Consider the following 26057-nt stretch of genomic DNA (forward strand, 5'->3'; position numbering starts at 1 on the left):
AAGTGAATTCCCGATCTGGCAAAGCTGTGGTGTCATTGGTGTCTGAATTCTCATAAGGTGGGATCCTTCCACAGCTTTTTCTTAGTTCATGTTACTAACGTTTAAGTCTATCCATGTGTTTTTCTGGTTTAATATCTTTGGGCTGAGCTTTATTCTGATTGTAATCATTCCTTCCCAGTGTAGGAAGGGTATTTTCTGTTTTTTTACTATGTCTACCTCAAAGAAGGGTTAGCTTATTCTGGCTGCTCTTTGTTTACTGGAAAGGTAGACTATTTTTCAGCATTTTCACCACCACCTTTGAAACCTTATAATACATTATGAACGTATGCCTACAAATCAAGAACATGTATACAATTTCTCCATAAATGATGACCTTATGAGTAAGATGCCATAAGAAGGCTGAAACATGCATGTCCACAGCTAGTGGGGTTTGGCTTTATTGGCCTGAATTTGTCCATAAATAGACTGTAAGAAGAAAAAAAGTCATGGACATTCAGAATTGCCATATAGCTGAAGGCACCTGATGTCCTTAAAGGGTCATTTCCATATATGCCATATTGCCTCTAATACAAGAGGTTTAAGGAATCACACAGTGTAAAGTCTAGCCTTGCTAGATTTTTCTTTTGATTTTTATCGATTGATTTTTCTGTGTGACCTTTTTACTCCTTGTTTTAGGTTCTAGGTCAAGGTTACCCTCTGCAATTTTCCACTTAGGAAAGCTATCAGTCTGGCTCACTCAGCAGCTCACCATGCTTCCCTTTCCACTGTCCATTTGAAAGTCACTGAGTAGGCTGCAGCATCATCACTGTGTCCCAAATGTTGGAGGATGTAGATAGCTTTCATCACCTCTGACCTGGGTTGGGGTCCTTTCTACATGGATGTTCTTCGTGTTTCACTGTTGCAGTCATTACATTTGGGTAATCTGCTCGCAGGTTACCCTCAGTCGGCCTGATTAACAAAGTCTTGGGTCCTGCATCGGTTTCTTTCCCTTCTTCCATGATGTCAGGTCATCAAGGGTATAAAACATGCAGCCAACATCATTACATCAGTCTTTCTTGCCGTGCTGTGCCCAAAGCAGAAGCAGTTCCCAAGTGCCGGTTGGCCGACTCCTGAAATTTTCATTTTCGAGTTTCAAAACCAAAGTCTTTAACTAAAAGCTAAGTACCCCGTTGGGGAAACTTTTTCTTGCTCCTTACCGATGTCAGTAAAAGTTAATAATTGCATTACTTGTGGAAAGTAAATACCTCATAAAGATTTTCATTCGTACTGTATTCCTTGCCTAGGCCCTGACCATGACATACCTTGCTGTCGGTTTTGTGCTTTATTTAATCAGCTCACTATCCATTGTCGGTATATTTTTGCCTCTAAATATTTCGGTTCTCGGTTTAATTATCCAGAAATGTCATCGGTTAGCCATCCGACTACCGGGATTCCAAAAAAATGCAAAGATAAAGACAGAGACAGGCCGCCAAGGTCCAAAACTGCCGCCGACGCTTCTCCTAAGCCAGTCACCAGTTCGCCGGTACTCAGTGAGGCGCTTTCGCAGCCCCTGATACCCGCTACTTCTGATTCGCAGGCCTCTACTGAGACCCATTCGGAGTCCGGTACGCCGCGTGATACTTCAACTATGGTACCCACGGATGTCTGTACCTTGGATGGGTCCAGAGCCGCTTTGCAGGCACCAGCTTCTGAGGGTGTATTCAGGCCTACAGATTTGCATATTAAATCGACACCTCCTTCATTACTAAGGCCTAAATCTTGATCCATGTCTAAAATACCGACGCCCAGGCCACATGCTCAGTCCTTTCTGCCTAAAAAACAAATGATAAAAATGGCTGAAGATCTAATAACTCTAATCAGGGGTAGCCAACCCCCCCCCCCCTTCTACGAGGCCTAAGGCTGAGCTTGACTATGAATCTTCTGATCAGGAATCTGTTTTTTCTTACTCTTCTGATGACCTGGATTTGTCCTTACCTACTTATGAGGATTCTGATGAAGAGGACTCTATTCCCTCTGCTTCCCCTCCTGAGGATTTTTCTTTAGAGAAAACCTTACATACTCTAAGGGAGCATTTTTAATGGAAAAGCCAGGAATTTTCTGATTCAAAAAAGAGGCTTATGGATTTCCTTCTCCTACCTCAGCATAGGCCTTTGGCTATTCCTTCTGTTACTAGACATTGCTGATGATGCTTTCTCGGAATTCAGTTTGGCCCCCGATTCCCTGCCTCCTGCTTCCCAGTAAACTTGACAGATACTACAGGGTCCCTGAGTCCCACAAGTTCCTTTTCAAAAATCCTATTGCAGATCCAGAGACTATTTCACAGGGGCCAAAGGGGCATTAAGGCTTCTACTGCTAAAAATCCTACCTCTTCGGGTGCTGGATAGATGGGGTAAAAAGGTTTACACTTCAGCAACCTTGGCCATTAGAGCTTTAAACTGCCAATTTCATATGTTAATGTATCAGCAACATGTTATTGGACTGCTTAAACAGAAAATGATATTGATTCCTGACTGTGTGGAAAATAAAGACTTACAGGATTTAATGCATTCTGCTGAACAAGTTGGAAAACCTACTTTGCAATGTGGTTTTGATTCTTTAGAAGCCTCTTGCAGGGCTGCTGTTACTGGGTCTGTGCTTAGAAGGCATGCTTGGCTTAAGGAGCAATCTTTGCCTGATCATGTTAAAGCTAAATTGTTGGATGCTTCTTTAAATCCGGACCGCCTGTTTGGCAACAAGGCTGAAGAAGTTCTTAGAAAGATGGAAGATACAGCTAAATCTATGCAAATTGTTAATGTTTTTTACAAGTTCAGCCTCATAGATTTAGTAGGTACTGGCCCTCTAAGAATTGGTCCTTTCCAGCCCTTTCCAGGTCTTCTCAAGCCAAACCCAGACACAGCAAAAACCCCAGGTTTCAGTCCCAGGGGACTCGCAGAACTAAGCAATGGGGCGCCTCCACTTCCAAGTCTGGGAATGACAAGACCCCCCTCCCCCATATAGTAAACTGTCTCAATGACTTCCTTTTAAAATTTCCAAGCACTTATCTTCTGACTGCCCCTTTGGGGGGAAAGATTGCTCTTCATGCAAAGAACTGGGAACTCATTACCCAGGACAAATGGGTTTTAAATATAGTGTACCAGGGATACAGATTTCACTTCCACACGTTGCCATCGCCAAATGGGTGGCTGGACCTACCCCCAAATTAGTGGGCAGAGGCTCAAAAACAAGTACTTTATCTCTTAAGCATGGGGCTATTCAACCGGTACCAGAAGAGGAAAAGGGGCAAGGTTTCTACTCAAGACTTTTCCTGGTACCCAGAAAAGACAAATCATGGCGTCCTATCCTGGACCTGTCTACTCTAAACACCTTTCTGGAGATTCCAAAATTCAAGATGCTGACTCTTCACCAATTACTTCCTATGCTAGGCAAAGACGCCTGGTTGGCAACACTAGATTTAAAAGAAGCATACCTGCACATCCCAATCGGGGAATCTTGCAGAAGATACCTACGCTTCAAATCAGTTCTCTGCACTGCCCTTTGGCTTATCTACTGCACCCAGGGTATTCACAAAGTGCCTAGCTCCAGTTATTGCATTTTGCAGGCAAAGAAGTATTCAAATATAGCCATACCTGGACGATTGTCTAATTCAGGCAGAAAGCCAGGACATACTTTTAAATCATCTGGCCTTTGTAAAAAGGGTACTAACTTGTCTGGGGTGCACCATAAATGAAATGAAATCACAACTGGTACCCTGTCAACATGTTACATTCCTGGGAGCAAGCTTGAATACAACTTCCCAGATGGCTTACAGCACGCCAGAAAAGCAAATTCATTTGGCAGCCTACTTCAAACAAGTGGCCACAAAAACCGTGCTATCTGCAAGACAAATACTGCAAGCCTTGGGGTTCATGGCCTCCTGCATTCTTCTAATTCCATATGCAAGATTGCTTATGAGGAAACTACAGTGGTATCTAAAAAGCCTATGGAGTCAACATTCTCACAGCCTAGAAACAATGATTCCTATCATTCCTTGCCTACGTCTATAGTTCTTTGGTGGGCAGAGGCCTACCACCAAAATAAGTGACTACCTTTCACACCAACCCCTGCTGCCGAAACCCTAACAGATGCATCACATCTATGCATGGGGGGCTCACCTGGCAGGAAGTGCATTCAGGCAAATGGAACCCAAGTCAAACGCACCTGCATATCAGTCAAAAAGAAATGTTAGCTGTACAGAATGCTCTGATAGCCTTCAAGGACTACATTCTTCCAGGACAACTAATGGTAAAGATGGACAACACCATGGTTATGTGGTACATAAACAAGCAGGGGGTACACATTCTTACCCCCTCTGCAGACTAGCCATGGCATTGTGGAACACAGCCTTGAGCTAACAAGTGCACCTACAAGCTCAATTCCTTCCAGGAAAATTAAATACACTGGCAGATGGACTAAGCAGAAACCTCATGGACCCACACAAGTGGAAACTGGAACCAAGGATTTTCAGCATGTTTACAAGCGAATGGGGGAGCCCAGATATAGACCTGTTTGCCTCTCCCCCAGAACTACCAATTGGACAAATTTTGCACAAGGACTCCCCACAAACAAGCCTGGAAGGTGGATGGTCTGTCCTTCAGCTGGAAAAACCTATCAGTCAATGCCTTTCCCCCGCTGCCTCTGCTCTCCAAAGTGCTACTAAAAGTCAAACAGGACAAACCAAGGATGATTTTGATTGCTCCAGACTGGCCGCGCCAACACTGGTACCCCCTCCTGCGCAGTGTGTCGTGGTTATCTCCATGGCACCTGTCTCAGACTCCTTCCCTGCTGTATCAGCAGGAGAACCAGATTCTGCACCCTCAGCTTTCAACACTGAACCCTGCAGCCTGGCTAATTACTTAAAACCCTCCCTTACCATCCCTCAAACCTGTGATGGATGTCATCTTAGAGGCAAGGAGGCCTAGTACTAGAAAATCTTATGCTGAAAAATGGAATAGATTCTGTGCCTGGAAATAGTCTCAAGGGATGAGCACAGCAGCACCCAATTTACCTCAGATTTTACAATACTTAACTGAGATGCTTCACAAGGGCCTGTCTTTTTCCTCCATTAAAATCCATGCCTCAGCCATTTCAGCTCATTATAACACAGAACCTCCCCTCTTTTCTCATCCACTGCTCAAGCAGTTCCTCAGGGGGGCCAAAAATTTGAGACCACCCAGGAGATCTCCAACCCCAGCCTGGGACCTTAACTTTGTATTGGAGAAACTCACTCCACCTCCTTTCGAGCCAGCTGCTACTGCAGACTTAAAATTTCTTTCTTGGAAAACAGCTTTCCTTTTTGCAATCACTTCAGCTAGAAGGGTATCTGAATTACAGGCCCTTATAGCAGTGGAGCCTTTCATCATATTTCATGCGGACATATTTCATGCGGACAGGGTGTCACTCAGAACCAATCCATCCTTCATGCCCAAGGTGGTATCCTGTGTGGCTCTTAATCAGTCCATTCATTTGCCAACCTTCTTTCCTAATCCATAGAAAGAAAAGAGGAACGGATACTGCATTCCTTGGATGTGCACAGACAACTTAGATTCTACTTGAACAGGACTAAACCTCAAAGAAAATCTGAACAACTGCTGGTAGCATTTGCTGCAGGGGCAGAGGGGGAAGGCTATTTCAAAACAAACCATTTCTAAATGGATGAGCCATTGCATTCATTTCTGCTATAAGCACCATGGAAAACCTGTCCCCCAGGGGATCAGACCTCACTCCACCAAGGCTGCATCTACTTCTACAGCCTTTCTCAGAGGCATTCCTACCAGGGACATCCTAGAAGCTGCTTCCTGGAGTTCTGTACATACTTTCAAGCATTATCATTTGCCAATTTTCTCTAAATCCAGAGATGGCTTTGCCACTACAGTCTTGCAGGGTCTTATAGCTGGCCCTAATGCTGTCTAAACTCCTCCTCCCAACCATAGCTTTAGGAATCAACCCAAATGTAATGACTGCAACAGTGAAACATGAAGAACATAGTACAGTTGTGTACACTTACCCTAAATGTAGATGTTCGAGTTTATTCACTGTTGCAGTCCTGGTTACCCTCCCTCCTGCCCCCTAACTTCTTTTGACTATACCTCTACTTTCCTTTACTGTGCTTAAAAGCCTTTTTGGTGTATTTGCTTTTTTGTTGTAGGTATACCTTTGTGTTTGCTTCCCATTAGGGGGGCACCTGACATCTGGGGCAAGAAAAACTGATGTAATGGCGTCGGCTGCATGTTTTATACCCCTGACGACCTGACGTCATGAAAGAAGGGACAGCAACTGACGCAGGACTCAAGACTTTGCTAATGAGGCCAACTGAGGGCAACCTGCAAGCAGATTACCCAAGTGTAATGACTGTAACAGTGAATACACTCGAACATCTACATTTATGGCAAGTGTACACAACTGTACTTTCCTTGCCCTTGAGCTAGTGTAGAAACATCTTTCTGCAGGATTTGGTTAGCCATCTGGTGTTTCTTCAGTAGACTTTTGCTGAGCAGTTTAATGGTACTGAGGAGGGGTTCATTATGGCTGAACAAAGCTTGTAAAGTTTTGGTACTATCTTGTAGAGCACTGTGATGTTCTTTGTGTTTCACTGTTGCAGTCATCACCTGTGGGTTAGCCTGCTGTGTTAGCCCTCAGTCGGCCCGAATACCAGAGTCAATGTATTTATGTGTCTGCTGCTGTTGCCTGTAGTCTGATGTCAGTGATATAAAGCAAGGCAGCTGACGTCATTACATCAGTCTTTCTTGCCATGGAGCCAGTAGCAGAGGCAGTTCACACGAGTGCTGGTCGGTCACTGCCAGAAGTTGAATTTCAGCAGACAATGTCTAAAGCGAAGTACCTCGTTCGGGACCCTTTTTTCTTGCATTAACCAATGTCCAAAAAAGTTAACAATTGTGTTGCCTGTGGAAAGTAGATCCCACATCGAGACTTTCATTCTTACTGCATCACTTGTTTAAGCCCAGACCATGACGTCCCTTGTTGCCGGTTCTGTGCCCTCTTTAATGCAAGAACCATTCGCCATAGAGCTCTTTTTGTAGACACTTATTTTCGTGTTCTATCTTGGAATTCTGATATGGTGCCCATCAGCCAACAATCTGTCGATGTTTTGAAAAAACGTAGACATAAAGATAAGACACAGGCCACAAAAGGCTAATCCTTCCGACGACGCTACCGTTAAGCAAGTCATCAGTTCTCTGGAATTCAGTGAGGTGCTTTTGCAGCCCCTAATGCTCTGCCTCCTGCTCCAACTAAACCTGACAGGTACTACAGTACCGGATACTCACAAATACCTGACAGGTACTACAGTACCGGATTCTCACAAATACCTGAACAGGAATCCTGCTGCAGACCCTGAGGTCATTACACAGGGACCCAAAGGAGCTAAGACTAGTTCTGCCAAGAATCATCTTCCTTCTGAAAAAGACTCCAAAGCTCTGGACAGATTGGGTAAAAAAGTATACACCTCTGCAACCTTAGCTATCAGAGCACCCAGTTGTCAGTTCCATATGTTAAAATATCAACAAGACACTTTGTAACAATTAAACCATAAGATTGCTACCTCACCCCATAAGATTGCTACCTCTCCTGACGGTGCCAACTCAAAAGAGCTGAGAGAATTACTGCACTCTGCTTGTCAAGTGGCCAAACACTCATTACAATGTGGACATGACACTCTAGAAGCCTCGAGCCAGGGCAGCAGTGACAGGATCTGTTATTACATAACATGCATGGCTGAAGGAACAATATCTCCTTGATTATGTCAACTCTAAACTTGTTGATGCACCCCTAGATAAGAAATGCCTGTTTGGGTAAAAAGCAGAAGAGGTGCTTAAAAAGATGGAAGACAAAGCAAAATCTATGCAAACAGTAAAAGATTACTTTCAAGTTCAACCTCCCAGATTCAGCAGGAAATTTCCTTCTAAGCACAGGGCCTTCCCTGCACCTAGCAGACAGGGCCAAGGTAAGCCCCGCAGGGACAGGCCATAAAGGCCCCTATCCCAGGGCCAGCAAAGAAGCAAACAATGGATCACTTCCATCTCTTAAGACAAGGAATTCAAAGCCAAGCTTCTGTGGCAAGCACTCATAATGACTCTCCCTCCCCCCTCTGCCCTCCTTTCACTCATCAAAAACTAGGAGGAAGGCTCACCTTCTTCAAGGCCAGTTTGGTCTCAATAACCAAGGACCAATGGGTCTTAAAAATAATTTCTCAGGGATACAGATTCTCCTTCAGCGAACTCCCTATTCCAAGAGGGTACCCAGACCTCCCCCCAAACCAGTGGGCAGAGGCATTGAAACAGGTCCAAACTGTAATATCCCAGGGGGCAGTAGAACCTGTCCCTCCAGATCCAACAGGAAAAGGTTTTTACTCCAGATGTTCCTAGAAAAGAGGGCACTTGGCACCCCATCCTGGATATATCCAAACTGAACACCTCCTTGGTGGTCCCCAGATTCAAAATGCTAACCTTGCAGCAGCTCCTGCATATGCTCACATGAAATTCCTGGCTTGAAACACAAGACCTAAAAGATGCCTACCTCCACATCCCCATCAGGGAATCGTGCAGAAAATTCCTGCACTTCAGAGCAGGCTGTCAACACTTTCAGTTCTCTGCACTGCCCTTTGTCTTATCTACTGTGCCCAGAGTATTCACCAAATGCTTGTCCCCGGCTATAGCATTCTGCAGACCGAGAAATATACAGATTTATCCTTACCTGGATGACTGCCTCATTCAGGCAGACTGCAAAGAAAAGTTGCTGCAGGACCTTCTCTTTTTCAAATCACTCTTAACTTCCCTAGGGTTCACCATCAATGAGAAAAAAATCAAAGCAAAACCACACCAGAAAAATTGTTTTCCTGGGAGCTGTGCTAGACACAGCAACTTAATGGCCTTCCTATCCCCAGAAAAGCAGAGCTTCCTGCCTTTCTACTTCACTCAGTTGGCTTCCAGTAGTCACCTCACTGCGAGACGTTCCTGCAAGCCCTGGGATACATGGCATCTTGCGTCCTTCTCGTCCCTCTCATCAGGCTTCACATGAGAAAACTTCAGTGGTACTTTAAGAACTTTTGGTGTCAGCACTCTCAGTCCCTAGAGACCACTTTCCCTCTGATCCCTTGTATAAGGGCCGAATTTCTCTGGTAGGCAGAGGTCTGTGCCATGGACAAGGGTCTTCCCTTCATCCTCTGCCCTTCCTGCCAGACCATCACCACTGACGCCTCAGAAATTGCTTGGGATGCTCAACTAGCAGGCAGGTGTACCGAACGCCTTTGGAATGTCCAACAACTTCACTTGCACATCAACCAGAAAGAAATGATGGCGGTGCAAAAGACTCTGACATCCTTCCATCTCAGGTCAGGGGTCCCCCTTATAAAAACAGACAACACCACAGTAATGTGGTACATCAACAAGCAGGGGGGCACCCAATCTTGCCCCCTGTGCAGGTTAGCCATGAGTCTCTGGCTTACAGCCACCTCAGTGGAGCTACACCTAATTGCCCAATATTTACCAGGGATCAGCAACACATTGGCAGACCACCTAAGCAGAAAACTTACTGGACCCCCATGAATGGCATCCCCACAGAGAAATCTTTCTGCAAATCACCCAGGAGTGGGGGACCCCAGAAGTGGACCTCTTTGCCTCCCACCTCAACCACCAGCTACACAAGTTCTGTACCAGGGAGTATCACCTCCTAGCATGGAAGGTGGATGCCTTGACCTTCCCCTGGAGCTCCCTGTTTGTGTACGCATACCCTCCTCTGCCCCTTATTCCCATGGTTCTGATCAAAATAAGAAAGGAGAGACCAAAGGCCATCTTCATTGCTCCAGATTGGCCCAGACAGCATTGGTACCCCTTATTACGCAGTCTGACCTTACAGCCCCCAAAGCTGCTTCCCCTGATGTCAGACCTTTTGACCCAGGAAAGGGGAAAGATACTGCACCCAGACCTACAGACTCTTTAACTTTCAGCATGGCTTATACACTAAAAACTAACACGGAGTCCCTGTTAAGCAAACAGGTCCTGGACATCATCACAGAGGCCAGCCCAGCACAAGAAAATCATATGCAGGAAAATGGAAAAGATTCTGCTCCTGGAAACAATCAAGAGGGGGCAGTACCTCCCAACCTTCCATCACCCTCATCCTGGATTACCTAGCAGAGTTGCTTAATAGTGGCCTCTCTTTCTCCTCTATTAAAATCCATGCCTCGGCCTTCTCTGCCCATTATGATTCAGACCCACCCCTCTTCTCTCATCCTTTGATTAAGCAATTCCTCAGAGGGGCTTCTAATATCAGGCCTCCCAGAAGGCCTCTGATGCCACCCTGGGGCCTGAATTGTGTGTTGGAGAATCTAACCTTACCTCCTTTCAAACTTGCCGTTTCTACAGAATTGAAATACCTCTCTTGGAAGACTGCCTTCCTACTAGCTATCACCTCAGCCAGAAGTGTCTCGCAACTTCAGGTTCTCATGGCTGTTGAGCCCTTCATAATTTTCCATGCAGAAAGAGTCTCCCTGAGGACTAACCCCTCGTTTATGCCCAAGGTGGTATATGATGTGGTCATTAACCAGACCATACACCTTCCCACCTTCTTTCCCAACCCTCTAAACAAGGGGAAAGGATTCTACACTTGCTAGACATGCACAGACAACCCAGATACTGTTTGGACTGTACTAAGTCATTCAGAAAAATAGACCAGCTTCTTGTAAGCTTTGCCCCAGGGGCAAAGGGGGGGAAGCCCATCTCCTAACAAACCATTTCCAAATGGATTTCACACTGTATCCATTTTTGCTACAGACTACATAGGAAACCCATCCATAAGTCTATCCGTACCCACTCCACTAGGGCAACCTCCACTTCCACTGACTTCCTCAGAGGAGTTCCTACCAGGGACATCTTGGAAGCGGCCACCTGGACCTCTGTCCATACCTTTACAAAGCATTACCACCTACCTCTCTTTTCTAATTCTGTAGGGCCTCCTGACCCACGCCTAGGACTCAGCCTATCCTTCCACCCTTTTCCTCAGCTTTGGGAATCCTCCCATAGGTGCTGACTGCAACAGTGAAACACGAAGAACATAGTACATTTCTGTACACTTACCATAAATGTAGATGTTCGAGTGTATTCACTGTTGCAGTCTTGGTTTCCTCCCTCCATCCCCCATCTAACATATTCCCCTAGGGGGACACAAGCTTCCCAAAGTGGTTTTTAGCCACCAGAACCACTTCTGTCTTTTCCCTTGTGCTTCTGACTGGTTAGTGCAAGAAACACTGATGTAATGATGTCAGCTGCATTGCTTTATAGCACTGACAACCTGACGTCAGACTACAGGTGATGGTAGCCGGCGCACAAAAACATTGACTCTGGTATTCGGATCAACCGAAGGGTACCACAGCAGGGTTAACCCACAGGTGATGACTGCAAGATTGAATGCACTCGAACATCTACATTTATGTTAAGTGTATACAACTATACTTTTCTTGGTGGGCAGCAGTGCTTTAATAAATTTTTCATGTTGCTCAGCAGCAACATATTTTCCAAACTTCACTAGATCAAGGGAGTAGTAGTTTAACACAGTTCACTATGCCAGGGGAGTAGTTCAGGTATTCTCCAGCATCTCCCCCTATATATGGCAAAGTACTGCTTATTCACACATTACGTTGGGCACAGAAGAACAAGATGAGATGTTCTTCGTCTTCCCTTGCTGCAGTCCTGACTATTGGGTATAGTCCGCGTCCCAGTCGGCCCGAATACCAGAGTATAAGGCTGACGTCGGTCATGGCGCCTTAGACTGACGTCAGTACGTCAGGGTACTAATGCGCATGACCGACGTCATTTCCTCAGTCTTTTTTGCCGCATGGTCCGATGCAGAAGCAATTTTGCGAGTGCAGGTTGGCGTTCTGAGATTTTCCGAAACCGGAGTTTCAGACCGAAACAGAGTTGGCTAAGTAACCCGTTGGGAACATTTTGGTTTTTCTTGCCTCAGTATTTAAACCGGATGTCAGAAAAAGTGAATAACTGTATTTCTTGTGGGAAGCAGATACCGCATAGGGATTATCATACATTGTGTATACCTTGCTTAGGGCCTGAGCACGACGTTGTTGGTTGCCGCTCTTGTGCTAGATTTAACAAGCGCACTATTAAGAGGAGGCTTGATTGTGCTAGGTTAGTGTTTGGGAAGCGTTGCAATTATAATATGCCGTCGGATGCTCCGACGCCCGCTTCATCCAAGAAGCGCAAGGACAAAACAATGAAGCCTAGGGGTGAGGAACCGGCAGTCCCGGACGTCGGTTCTTTAGAAGGCTCAGGGGAGCCAGAGGTTTTGCCAGGAGTCTCTATGGAGTCTCAGGCAGATACTTTACTGTTACAGGATGTGCCCTCTCAGGAGGTAGGCCAGGCTGAGGGGGCTTCTCAGGTAACTGTTCTTCCCTCTCTTCCCAAGGTAGTTAGGGGCCAAAGCTTCTTTTAGAGGTAGGCCAAGTTCAGCTTCTGTGGGGGCTTCTCCTAGCATTTCGGGCTCTGTGCCTAAGAAACATATGCTTAAAATGGCAGAAGATTTGATTACTCTGATTAGAGGTTCTATGCCCCCGCCTGATAAGAGGCCTAGGGTGGAACAGGAGTTTGATAGTTTTGAACAGTGTTCACAGGCTTCAGAGTCTTCTGTGGAAGACTTGCAAGAGTTTCCTACTTATTCTGATTCTGATGTGGATGATTCCACTCCTACAGCTTCTCCTCCTGAGGATTTTTCATTTTCAGAGACTCTTCACTCCATGAGGGAGCACTTTAAATGGGAAGGCCAGGATTACTCTGATTCCAGGAAAAGGCTTAGGGAATTCTTGTTTTTACCCCAGCATAGGCCCTTAGCTATTCCTCCTGTGTTGAATGTGGTGGAGGATGTTTTTGCAGAGGCTTCCCTGAACCCTGACTCCTTGCCTCCTGCTCCTGTTAAGCCTGATAGGTATTATAGGGTGCCCGAAGCTCATAAGTATTTGTTTAAGAGTCCCAGGGCGGACCCAGAAACTGTTTCTCAGGGGCCTAAAGGTGTTAAAGCTTCTGTGGTTAAAAATCCTGTACCCTCTGATAAAGAGGCAAGGGCTTTGGATAGGTGGGGTAAGAAAGTATATACTTCTTCCACTCTAGCCATGAGGGCTTGAATTGTCAGTTTCATATGCTGAAATATCAGAATTATCTCCTTTCACAATTGAAATCTAAGGTGGATGCTTTGGCGGAAGGTATTGAGTGTAAAGAATTGCTGGATTTGGTTCATGTGTCTGAACAAGTGGGTAAGCATTCTTTGCAGTGTGGTTTTGATGCTGTTCAGGCCTCCTCGAGGGTGGCTGCTACTAGTTCTGTTCTTCGCAGACATGCCTGGTTGAAGGATCAGAATTTAGCTGAGCATGTTAAGACCAGGATTTTGGATGCTCCTTTACAGTCTGATGTGTTGTTTGGACCGCCTGTGGAAGCAGTTTTAAAGAAAATGGAGGACAAAGCTAAGTCTATGCAGACTGTTAAAGATTTTTTGCAGGTGCAGCCTCCGAAGTTTAGTAGAAATTGGCCTGCTAAGGGGTGGACATATCCTGCTTTATGGTTCCCAGTCTAGGGGTAGGTCTAGACGTGGTAGGGGCAGGGCTCAAGGTTCGTTTAGGCCTAGATCAGACAGTTCACCTGCTCAGACTTCTGGTGAGGGCAGGGGTCAGTCCTTTCGTAAGCAGAACCAATGACCTGCCTTTTCAGCTGCCAGTGGATTCTCGTCTGGCAGCTCCTTTGGGAGGAAGATTGTCTCTTTTCAAAGAAAATTGGGATTTAATCACTCAAGACAGATGGGTGCTGGATATCATTCATCACGGTTACAGATTTTATTTCCACACAATGCCCCCTTTCAAAGGCATGCCAGATGTTCCTCCTCCACAAAGAAGAGAGGCTCACAAGCAAGTTTCTCAGTTACTCCAGATAGGGGCCATTCAGCCAGTCCCTGTATCAGAAAGGGGCTTGGATTTTATTCTCGCCTGTTCCTAGTACCAAAGAAGGGGAACATGTGGAGACCAATTTTGGATTTATCTATCCTCAACACTTATCTGGACATTCCCAAGTTCAAGATGTTGACGTTACAGCAACTGTTACCTCTGTTGGGCAAAGATCACTGGATGGTAACTTTGGATCTCAAGGAAGCTTACCTTCATGTGCCTATAAGGCTAAGTTGCAGAAAGTATCTGCGGTTTCGAACTGGAGATTTTCATTATCAGTTCTCTGCATTGCCCTTTGGCTTATCTACTGCCCAGAGTATTCACGAAGGTTCTGGCTCCAGTGATAGCTTACTTCAGGCTTCAAGGCATTCAAATCTATCCTTACTTGGACGACTGCCTGATTCTGGCTCAAGAAAAGGAAGACCTTCTACAGCATCTGGAATATGTCATAGCAGTGCTAAGATGCCTAGGGTATTCTGTGAACGAAATAAAGTCCAGTCTAGTACCCTCTCAAGACATGTGCTTTCTGGGTGTGAGACTGAATACAGCAGCCCAGATGGCCTTTTTAACCCCGGACAAACAAAAGAGTCTGTCACTTTACTTCCATCAACTATCTCATCAGTCCGTGCTGACTGCAAGGACAGTCCTTCAAGCATTAGGGTTCATGGCATCTTGTATTCTGGTGCTTCCCAATGCCAAACTGCATATGAGGAAGCTGCAATGGTATCTCAAAATGTATGGACACAGCACTGCCAAGATTTCGACACTGTCATTCACATAATACCTTGCCTTCAAAAGGAATTCTTGTGGTGGGCTCAGGAATGTCACCTAAACAAGGGACTCTCTGTGACCCGGCCAGAGGCGAGTCAGATTTTAACGACAGATGCCTCGGACACTGCTTGGGGAGCTCATCTAAATGGAAAGTGGATACAAGACAAGTGGCCTGCCAGACTACAGCATCTACATATCAACATGAAGGAGATGTTAGCAGTCCAGTTTGCATTGATGGCGTTCAAGGAGTTACTTCTTCCAGGGCAGGTGTTGATTCTAACGGACAACACAACTGTCATGTGGTACATCAACAAGCAAGGGGGAACACATTCTTATCCTCTATGCAGGCAAGCAATGATTTTATGGGAGACTGCGTTAAGCCTGCAACTGACTCTTCAGGCAAGGTTTCTGCCAGGAGCACAGAACTCCCTAGCAGATGTATTAAGCAGACAAATCATGGATCCCCACGAGTGGAAACTGGATCTTCATGTATTTCAGAAATTGACAGTGTCATGGGGAACTCCAGACATAGATCTGTTCGCTTCTCCACTAAACCACCAGCTGCCAAAGTATTGCACAAAGGGGTTTCATCACACAGCTTGGAAAGTGGATGCTCTGTCTTTCGGTTGGAAAAACCTTCATGTCTATGCCTTTCCACCTCTGCCTCTTCTTCCAAAGGTATTATTAAAGGTCAGACAAGACAGGCCAAGGATGATTTTGATAGCTCCAGATTGGCCTCGGCAACACTGGTACCCACTTCTAAGGAGTCTTGTAAAGAAGCCTCCATGGCCTTTACCTCTGATTCCTCATCTGTTATCTCAGAAGGACGGTCATCTACTCAATGTCAAGCTTCAATCTCTTCATCTCACAGCTTGGCATATTCTGTGTTGAAGCACAGCAGGTCTCAGCTTCCTCAACAAGTTTTAAATGTGATTATGGAAGCTAGAAGGCCTAGTACTAGGAGAGTGTACAGAAAAATGGAAGAGATTTTTATTTTGGAGTACAGCAAAGAATTTGGAGATTTCAGAGCCTAATTTGAGTGTGGCTCTTCAATATCTTACTGAATTATTGGACAAAGGTTTGTCCTTCTCTTCCATAAAGATTCATGCTGCAGCAATTTCAGCTCACTATGATTGTGACCCACCTTTGTTTTCGCATCCTTTGTTCAAGCAGTTTCTTAGAGGGGCAAAGAATATAAGACCCCACGTAGAGCTCCTACTCCTGCTTGGGATCTCAATTTTGTGTTGGAAAAACTTACTCTACAACCTTTTGAGCCTGCAGCTACTGCTGAATTGAAATATTTGTCATGGAAGACTGCTTTTCTGTTGGCTATTACTTCTGCAAGAAGGGTGTCTGAGTTACAGGCCCTTATGGCAGTAGAGCCCTTTTTGATTTTCCATAAGGACAGGGTATCATTACGTACTAATCCTTCCTTTATGCCTAAGGTGGTTTCTAGTGTGGCTTTAAACCAAACTATTCATTTGCCTACGTTTTTTGCAGATCCTCAAAATAAAGGGGAAAAGATTTTGCACACATTAGATGTACACAGGCAATTGCGTTATTATTTGAGCAGGACTAAGAATTTTAGGCAGTCTCAGCAGTTACTTGTTTCTTTTGCTTTGAGTTCACAGGGCAAGCCTGTGTCAAAACAAACTATTTCTAGGTGGATTGGCTTTTGCATTGCATTTTGTTATTCCCATCATGGCAAAGAGGTTCCAGCTGGGATTAGGCCTCATTCCACTAGGGCTACTGCCACTTCAACAGCATTTCTAAGGGGGGTGGCAACTAAGGATATTCTGGAAGCAGCTACTTGGAGTTCAGTGCATACTTTCTCTAGGCATTATCACCTGCCTATATACTCTAAGACTAGGGCTGGTTTTGCCACAGCTGTTTTACAAGGCATGTTGTCAGCTCCTGCTACTTTATAATTTGCCAGCCTCCCTTACCTCTGCTTTGGGATTCTACCCAATAGTCAGGACTGCAGCAAGGGAAGACGAAGAACATAGTACAGTTTTGTACCTACCATAAATGTAGATGTTCGAGGATTCCCTTGCTGCAGTCCAATTACCTCCCTCCTTCCCCTCTGTGTTTCGGGTGGTTGTGTAGGTGAGTTTACATGCTTATATTTTTGTACATATTGTTGTATATATTGTACATGTTTTTGGTGCAGGTTGTTTTTGGGTCTTGTCTTTTTGGGTCTTCTGACATCTGGGGCAAGAAAAGACTGAGGAAATGACGTCGGTCATGCGCATTAGTACCCTGACGTACTGACGTCAGTCTAAGGCGCCATGACCGACGTCAGCCTTATACTCTGGTATTCGGGCCGACTGGGACGCGGACTATACCCAATAGTCAGGACTGCAGCAAGGGAATCCTCGAACATCTACATTTATGGTAGGTACAAAACTGTACTTTTTATTCAGTCTAACTTGTATCAAAACAAAAGGAAAGTGCTTCACCTGAGCAGTGAATGGTTAAGCAAAACAGACTGTTAGTTCAGTCCTTGAGAACAGTAATGCAAACTAGTTTTTAAAGCACCAAGGGGCGCACAGTACCTTGCCTGGTAGTTTTTAGTCCAGTAAATAATCCACCAGCAGTCAGTTGTGGTTCACAATATGACATTCACCCTGTTTTAAACTACTATAGGGTGAATTTTCTACTTGGACCAGAGCTCTTTTCTGTAATGCTTATGTCAAATCAGCAACAGTCTTAAAAACAGTAAACAGTTGTACCAGGAAATCAGAAAACATAAGCTGATTTATAATAGCAAACCTCATAATATCCGTGGTTTTATCTGCAAATTCCATACAACTGCTATAGCTTTCCTTTTTCTCCTTAGTTCTGTGGCGATACAGTGTCATATACATTTAAAAGTTCGGGTGCTATGTATCTGTGCTGTTATAGCAACTTCTGAATTATTTTACAATACATTATTAATAAATTAATAATATACCAATGATCGCAGTGTAGTTGTCACTCTGCATATGTTAATTCATCTGCTTACTTGCTATTGACATGTACTTTCTTTCGTAGTCCTTCTTTCACTTAACTTTAAAATACTTTAGTGTACCTGGCCAATTGTCATACAGAAGTAAACCCTGACTATTAACTAGATGACCAAAGTTTAGTCAAACAGCTTACATGCTCTAAAGGTTAGGATGAGAAGGATTAAAGTTAAATGGCTGGCACTGGCTTACTAATCCTGTAGGAATGGAGGTGGCTTGACCTACTGGCACCTACAGGAGTTTGGGGGAATGTTAGTAGCAGCTGTCAATTTGGTGTGGCTACATGTTGCATGGTAATGCACATGCATGTGGATGAAAGCAAGGATCCTTCCTGCAGCAGGACAGTAGCATGCATATAGCTGCCAGCTGCCATAGGAGGCATTAAGTTCAGGAAAGGGATTCACATGACTGTCACAACAGGCCTGCTCCCTCACACTCTATTTTAACCTCGTGGCAACAAATTGATTGACTGGCCTCTGACTCTTGCCATAGACCAAAGTGGGCTACAGTGCTGTCATCCTGACCAGTCAGTAGAGAGCTGTCAATCATACTGTGTTGAGGCAAGGCAAAGAAAATCTTTAGTTTGATTTTATTCTAATACAACCGTAGAACAAACCTGCCAGTCCTCTTCCTATTTCATTTCTGCACACTGAATGCAGGGGACGGACATCAACAGTTTCAATGACTTGAGCACTCCATTAATGAAAGATCAAGGAACTGGCCTCCCTTCTGTTTCAGTGTAGCAATGCAGCTTCAATGTAGTAATGAAGTTGTAATGATGAAAAAGGGGAAATCCTAGAAGTCATCTAGAAAAGCAGAGCACCCGATGCTGCTGCTAAAGTGTGCTGAATAAATTGCCCACTTGCAGGCCACAAGAAGGAGCATCGTGCAAGGGCTGTATATTACATATTCAAAGGCTAAATCTGGCCCTGGGACTGGTAATTTGAAACCAGTGGTTTAGGAAGACAGAGCAGTTTTTCATATTGTTTGTAAAGAGACGACAATTTTCAAGCAAACCTCTTCAAAACGAGTCATCCTGTTATTTACCATCAGTTGATGAACTGACCTTTGGAAAATGCTGCTTCTGCTGTAAGACACAACTTGGCCAGAGGATATATATATAGTTGCTTCCAGTGCTTGCTTCAAAAAATGTCCGACTCATTTATAATATGTCCACTTTGTCACTTGTTTACAACTTCATTAAGCGGTATTTAGACTGTGATTCTCTGAAGTCAGGCGTCCTTTACTGCTTCAGTACTGCAGGTGTCAGCCTTTTATGCTTTGGCCTTTTGACGGTCTTGCAGTTCATGCCAGCCTTGTTTATTTAACATTTGTTTACCAGGAAAGTCCAACTGGGACAGAGCCCATTTTCAGCAGAGGCCCAGGGAGAAATGCTCCAGATGCATGTCTTTGGAATGTGAGAGGAAACTGGAGCACCTGAAGGAAACCCTCGTGAACACAGAGGACATGCAGACTACGCACAGAAGGCACCCTAGCTGAGAATCAAACTGGAGAGCCTCTTATTGTGAGGTGACAGCACTAACCACTGCACCACTGAATCGCCCACCATTAACCCGTGAAGGGAAGGGGTTAACATCTGGAATTCTTCCCATATGTAAACCTTCAGAGAGGGTCTCCAGTGTTAGATATAATAGGTGTGTTCTTACAATGTCATTTTTGGGGGGTTTTGCTGGACTGAACTCTCCTTGATACATCACAGATGTCCTCCTGTCATTTTCCTGTGTCTAGATGGCCTTCATTCAGCAGCTGCTTTCTGACTTCTCTGTAAGCCAGATACATTTATTTTTATATGTTTTTGTAATTTTGGTGTCAGATAGTCTTTGTAGGTAGCATGCTTAGTCAGCAGTCAGGATAAATTGGTGGGCTAGGTACATTACCTAGTGCTGTGAGTGATATTTCATTGTGTGCTTCTGATTGTAAGAACTTCAGACAAAAATAACTGAAATGGAAGGAAGGATATCCCAAATATAGGCACTCTGTAGAGTGTTCAATTATAGATAGCCAGTTAAGTAACAACTTGTTATGTTTGTACTTGTGGTAGCAGTGTAAATGTTTCTGCTGTTATTACAAAAATTTTAAAACAAAGTTATACATAATTGCACTAGTTACAGTAAGTTGTGATGAATGCAGCTCCAGCTTTCAGGGCCAAGTAAAAGTGCCTTCACTGCAGCGAGTAGCAGTTTTTCTTGTCACTGGTACTCTGTCTAGGCAGATTTACTTGTGTGACTTAGGGCTATTATAGAAACTCCTCCACTGCACCTGGTAGGTAGTGCTGGTTTAAGGTATAATGGAAGACGTACTCTATGGATCACTATGCATTGTTTTTAAATAACAGATTGGAGTACATTTTATGGACTATTTCCATATCATCACTGTTTGATCTGTCTACCTTATTTCACAGGTCACATGATTTCTCATCTGATGGATTTAATGACTGGGCATTCATGACAACACATTCATGGGATGAAGATCCTTCTGGAGAGTGGGTGGTAGAGATTGAGAATACTTCTGATGCCAGTGATTTTGGTGAGTTCACTATGCAGTTGTTAATAATGTTATTCCTTGTCTAACGATTTTCTTCACACATGTTCCTATTGTTTCATTTTGACTGGCATGGATTATGCTTTTCTGTTCATTGTTGCTGGTGCTACACCTCAGAAGAGTAGAATTTCCACCTGCAGTGGCTTCTTGCACTCAGCTGCTGTTTGAAAAAAATATATATCTGCTGTAAGGACATCCTAATGTGGGATTAATTTTCATTATTTTGCCTATCTTTAAAAATTGCATCATATTTGTAAAGAATAACAGTTATTGTAGAATTGAGCACTTTCTTGTATGCATCTCAGTGCAGGAAGTACAGTTGTGTAAAATTTTACCATAACAGTAGATGTCCTTCTCTTCACTGTTTCAGCATTCCTGAAAGAAAGGATGTCCCATCCCGGGCAGCCCCCTCAGTTCCCCAGTATGAAAAATCTTGAAAAGGATCTTGTTTGCTCCAAATGTCACATTTATTCTCCTCATACAGAAAGTGGGGCATAAAAGGCATGTAAGAAAAACTACCCAAAACTGAACCGCCCCAGAAGAGAACAGTCCTCATAGAACAAAAGGGGTCCATGCACATCCAGAAGGAAAAATGTAGAGTAAAGAAGAGGGGGTTGGAGGAGGCAGGGAATACTGCAACAGTGAAGAGAGGGACACATTGTTATGGTTAGATTTTACACAACAGTGCTATGTCTTTCTATGTCACTGTTGCAGTATTCCTGAAAGAAGGGAGAGTAAAAAAAACTAAAAAAAAACAGACTGGAAGGTCGAAGGCTGAGAACAAGCCTCAGTCTGGCCCCAGAAACCATATCCAACTTATAATGCTTAGTAAAGGTATGCACTGAAGATCTTGTAGCAGCTTCAGGGATGGAATTGGTGTCCAACCCTTGAAGAAGGCACCAGAACAGGCAACAACCCTAGCAGAATGAGCTCTAAAAGAAGCAGACAGGGAATTGCCATGAAAAAATAAAAAAAAAATTGCTTTAGATATCCAGGAGGAGATGGTTTGCTTAGAAACAGCCAAACCAAAGATATGTGATGAAAGGAAACAAAAAGCTGATCAGGCTTACGAGTAGTCCTAGTTTTATCCAAATTGTACCTGAGCTGTGTGTACAAATCCGCAGGACCCTCTCAGTAGCAGACTGAGTAAAAGAGAAGAAAGAAGGGAGTTGATTTAAGGACAAGTCTTTACCACCTTGGGCATAAAAGAAGAATTAGTACAAAGGGGCACCCTGTCCCTGTGAAGAAAAAACAAAAAAGGAGCAATAGCCATAAGGACCTGGAGCTCAGAAACCCTCCGGGCAGAAGTAAGAGCCAGCAACAAAATAGTCTTCCAGGAACAATAGATGTTCTTCGTCTCACATTGCTGCAGTCATAACCTGTGGGTAGTCCGCTGTCCTCGGTCGGCCCGAATACCAAAGAGCTAGGCTGGCGTCGGTCATTGTCGCCTAGAGCTGACGTCAGTACGTAATAGTACTTAAGCGCATGACCGACGCCATATCCCCAGTCTTTCTTGCCGCGTGGTCTGAAGCAGAAGCAGCGTTTGCAAGTGCCGTTCGGCGTTCTGAAATTTTCTTTTATCGAGTTTCAGACCGAAGACCAAGTTGGGCTAAGTACCCCGTTGGGGAAATTTTTGTCTTTTCTTGCCTCAGTTATCCGGATGTCAGAAAAAGTTAATAATTGTATTTCTTGTGGGAAACAGATACCTCATAGGGATTATCATTCTTTCTGTATTCCTTGCTTGGGGCCTGAGCACGACGTGGTCGGGTGTCGCTTTTGTGCTAGATTTAATAAGCGCACCATTAAATGAAGTTTTGACTGTGCCAGGCTTGATTTTGGTAAACGGTGTAACTATAACATGCCGTCGGATCCTCCGATGCCCGCTACCGCTAAAAAGCGTAAGGATAAATCTTTAAGGTCTAAACCGGATGAGTCGTCCGTTGCGGACGCCGGTTCTATGGAGCCTCCGGTTGAATCTGTGGATCCTGCCGAGGGTTCGGCTGAATCCCAGGGGGAACCTTTACTTTTACAGGAGTTGGCCTCTCAGGAGTTAGGCCAGGCTGAGGGTGCTTCTCAGGTGTCTGTAGTTCCAGCTTTACAAAAGGTTATTAGGCCTTCTACTTCAGTGGCTAAAGGCCATGCTAAGGCCAAACCTTGTCTTGTTGGCCCTGGTCATAGTTCTAGCTCTCCAGCCCCTGTTCCTAAAAAGCATATGTTGAAAATGGCAGAGGACTTGATTACTTTGATCAGGGGTTCTATGCCCCCCCCCAGAGAAGAGGCCTAGGGTGGAGGCAGATGTAGAGGGATTGGATCATTCCTCTGACTACTCTGAATCCTCAGCTGAAGAAATTCAGGATTTCCCTTCCTATTCAGATTCGGATGCAGAGGACTCCTGTCCGTCTGCTTCTCCTCCAGAGGATTTTTCTTTTTCTGAGACTTTACATTCCATGAGGGAACATTTCAAGTGGGAAGGTCAAGATTTTTCAGATTCTCGGAAAAGGCTTAGGGAATTTTTGTTTCTGCCACAACATAGGCCCTTGGCTATTCCTCCTGTCTTAGATGTTGTTCAGGATGTTTTTTCTGAATCTTCCCTTAATCCTGATTCTTTGCCTCCGGCCCCTGTTAAGCCAGACAGGTATTACAGAGTTCCAGAAGCACATAAGTATTTGTACAAGAGTCCTAGAGCTGATCCGGAAACTATTATTCAAGGTCCGAAGGGTGTTAGGGCTTCTGTGGCTAAGAATCCAGTTCCTTTGGATAAGGATTCTAGAGCGTTAGGTGGGGGAAAAAAGTGTACACCTCCTCTACGTTAGCTATGAGGGCTTTGAATTGCCAATTTCATATGCTGAAGTATCAGAATTTTTTGTTAGGCCAATTGAAATCTAAGGTGGATGCTTTATCTGAGGGCATAGAGTGTAAGGAGCTCCAGGAGTTGGTTCATGCATCAGATCAAGTTGGCAAACATTCTTTGCAGTGTGGTTTTGATGCTCTTCAGGTTTCATCCAGGGTGGCTGCTACAGGTTCAGTTATTCGTAGACATGCCTGGCTTAAGGATCAAAATTTGTCAGAGCATGTTAAGGCTCGGATTTTGGATGCTCCTCTTCAATCTGAAGTACTTTTTGGCCCTCCTGTGGAATCAGTTTTGAAAAAGATGGAAGATAAGGCTAAGTCTATGCAGACGGTCAAGGATTTTATGCAGGTGCAGCCCCCTAAGTTTAGTAGGAATTGGCCTGCTAGAGGATGGTCTTATCCTTCTTCGGATTATCAGTCTAAGGGCAGGTCTAGACGTGGTAGAGGCAGGGCTCATGCTCAGGGTTCTTTCAGACCTAGGACTTGGAGCTCTCCTGCACAGTCTTCTGGTGAGGGTAGGGGTCAGCACAGTCTTCTGGTGAGGGTAGGGGTCAGCCCTTTCGTAAGCAGACCCAATGACCTGTATCTTCTGCTGCCAGACCCTTCTTTACTGGCAGCTCCTCTAGGAGGAAAGTTGGGACTTTTCAAACAAAACTGGAATTTGGTCACCCAGGACCAATGGGTGTTGGATATTATTAATCAAGGTTACAAGTTTTATTTTCACACTTTTCCTCCTTTCAAAGGCATGCCGGATGTGCCTCCTCAGCAAAGGCTGGAGGCTCAGGAGCAAATTTCTCTACTTTTGCAGATGGAGGCAATTCAGGTGGTCCCTCCGTCAGAAGTAGGCCTAGGATTTTATTCCCGTCTATTCCTAGTGCCAAAGAAAGGAAACACTTGGAGGCCAATTCTGGATTTGTCCATTCTCAATACCTACCTAGACATTCCAAAGTTCAAGATGTTAACATTACAACAACTTCTGCCTATGCTAGGCAAAGATCACTGGATGGTAACCCTGGATCTCAAAGAGGCCTATCTTCACATCCCTATCAGGCCCAGTTGCAGGAGATTCCTGAGATTTCGGGCTGGTACTTCGCATTATCAGTTCTCTGCATTGCCCTTTGGTTTATCTACTGCGCCCAGGGTATTCACAAAAGTTCTGGCTCCTGTGATTGCTTTCTTCAGACAGAGAGGAATACAAATTTACCCTTATCTGGACGATTGCCTGATTCTTGCTCAAAACAAAGACATATTACTACAACATCTCCAGTATGTAATGGCAGTTTTAAGGTGCCTAGGGTATTCTGTGAACAAAATAAAGTCCAGTCTAGTACCCTCTCAGGACATGTGCTTTCTGGGTGTGAGACTGAATACAGCTTCTCAGATGGCATTTCTGACCCCGGACAAACAAAGAACTCTTCATCTTTACATGGCATCTTGCATTCTAGTACTTCCCAATGCCAAACTGCATATGAGGAAGCTACAATGGTATCTCAAAAGTGTGTGGACTCAACACTGCCACGGTTTGGACACTGTCATTCGGATTATACCTTGCATCCAGAAGGAATTCTTGTGGTGGGCTCAGGAATGTCACCTAAACAAGGGACTCTCTGTGACCCGACCAGAGTCGAGTCAGATCCTAACGACCGATGCCTCGGACTTGGCTTGGGGAGCACACTTCAATGGGAAATGGATACAAGACATGTGGCCTCCCAAACTACTACATTTGCATATCAACATGAAGGAGATGTTAGCAGTTCAATTTGCTTTGATGGCCTTCAAGGACCTGCTTCAGCCGGGACAGGTGTTGATTCAAACAGACAAAACAACAGTCATGTGGTACATCAACAAGCAGGGGGGAACCCATTCCTACCCTCTTTGCAGGCAAGCAATGATTTTGTGGGAGACTGCTCTGAGTTTTCGAATCAGTCTTCAAGCACGGTTTCTGCCAGGAGCTCAGAACTCCCTAGCAGATATATTGAGCAGGCAAATTGTGGATCCCCACGAGTGGAAACTGGATCCTCTGGTTTTCAAACAATTGACTGTGGCTTGGGGAACTCCAGACATAGATCTGTTCGCTTCTCCACTGAATTTTCAACTTCCAAAATTTTGCACAAAGATGTTCCACCCAGATGCTTGGAAAGTGGATGCTCTATCTTTCAGTTGGAACAACCTTCACGTTTATGCTTTTCCTCCTCTGCCTCTTCTCCCCTAGGTACTCTTGAAAGTCAGGCAGGACAAGCCTTGCATGATTCTAATAGCACCAGATTGGCCACGTCAGCATTGGTATCCTCTGCTGAGGAGTTTAATCCAGGAGCCTCCTTGGCTTCTGCCACAGGTTCCTCATTTGTTGTCCCAGTCAAACAATCGTTTTCTCAATGTTCAGGTGCAGTCCCTCCATCTGACAGCCTGGCGTATTCTGTGATGGAGCCGGTGGGGTCTCAGCTTCCTCAACAGGTTTTGAATGTCATTTTGGAAGCCAGGCGACCTAGCACTAGAAAAGTTTATGCTGATAAATGGAAGAGATTTTTCTTTGGAGCACTGCAAAGGGTTTTGATGTTTCAGTGCCTAATTTGAGTTTTGCACTACAGTATCTTACTGAATTACTGGACAAGGGTTTGTCATTCTCTTCTGTGAAGGTTCATGCTGCAGCCATTTCTGCTCACTATGATTGTGACCCTCCTTTATTTTCTTATCCTTTGTTCAAACAATTTCTTAGAGGGGCAAAGAATATAAGACCCCCACGTAGAGCTCCTACTCCTTCCTGGGATCTCAATTTTGTTTTGGAGAAACTTACTTTACCTCCTTTTGAACCTGCAGCTACGTCTGAACTGAAGTTTTTGTCTTGGAAGACTGCTTTTTTGTTGGCCATTACTTCT

At 44.6% G+C, this 26057-nt stretch overlaps 1 protein-coding gene across 1 annotated transcript in view; it reads left to right on the forward strand.

Moving 5' to 3' along the window:
• FURIN (furin, paired basic amino acid cleaving enzyme) overlaps positions 1–26057 on the forward strand; it is a 1258063-nt gene that overhangs the window by 1103832 nt on the left and 128174 nt on the right. The window contains exon 14 of the mRNA XM_044078261.1: positions 20192–20316. Coding sequence (XP_043934196.1) covers positions 20192–20316 — 125 coding nt within the window. The remainder of the gene's footprint in view (positions 1–20191; positions 20317–26057) is intronic.

Source organism: Protopterus annectens, chromosome 7.part0 (genome assembly GCF_019279795.1).
Source record: "Protopterus annectens isolate FY-2018-M chromosome 7.part0, PAN1.0, whole genome shotgun sequence".
Classification (NCBI taxonomy): Eukaryota; Metazoa; Chordata; order Ceratodontiformes; family Protopteridae; genus Protopterus; species Protopterus annectens.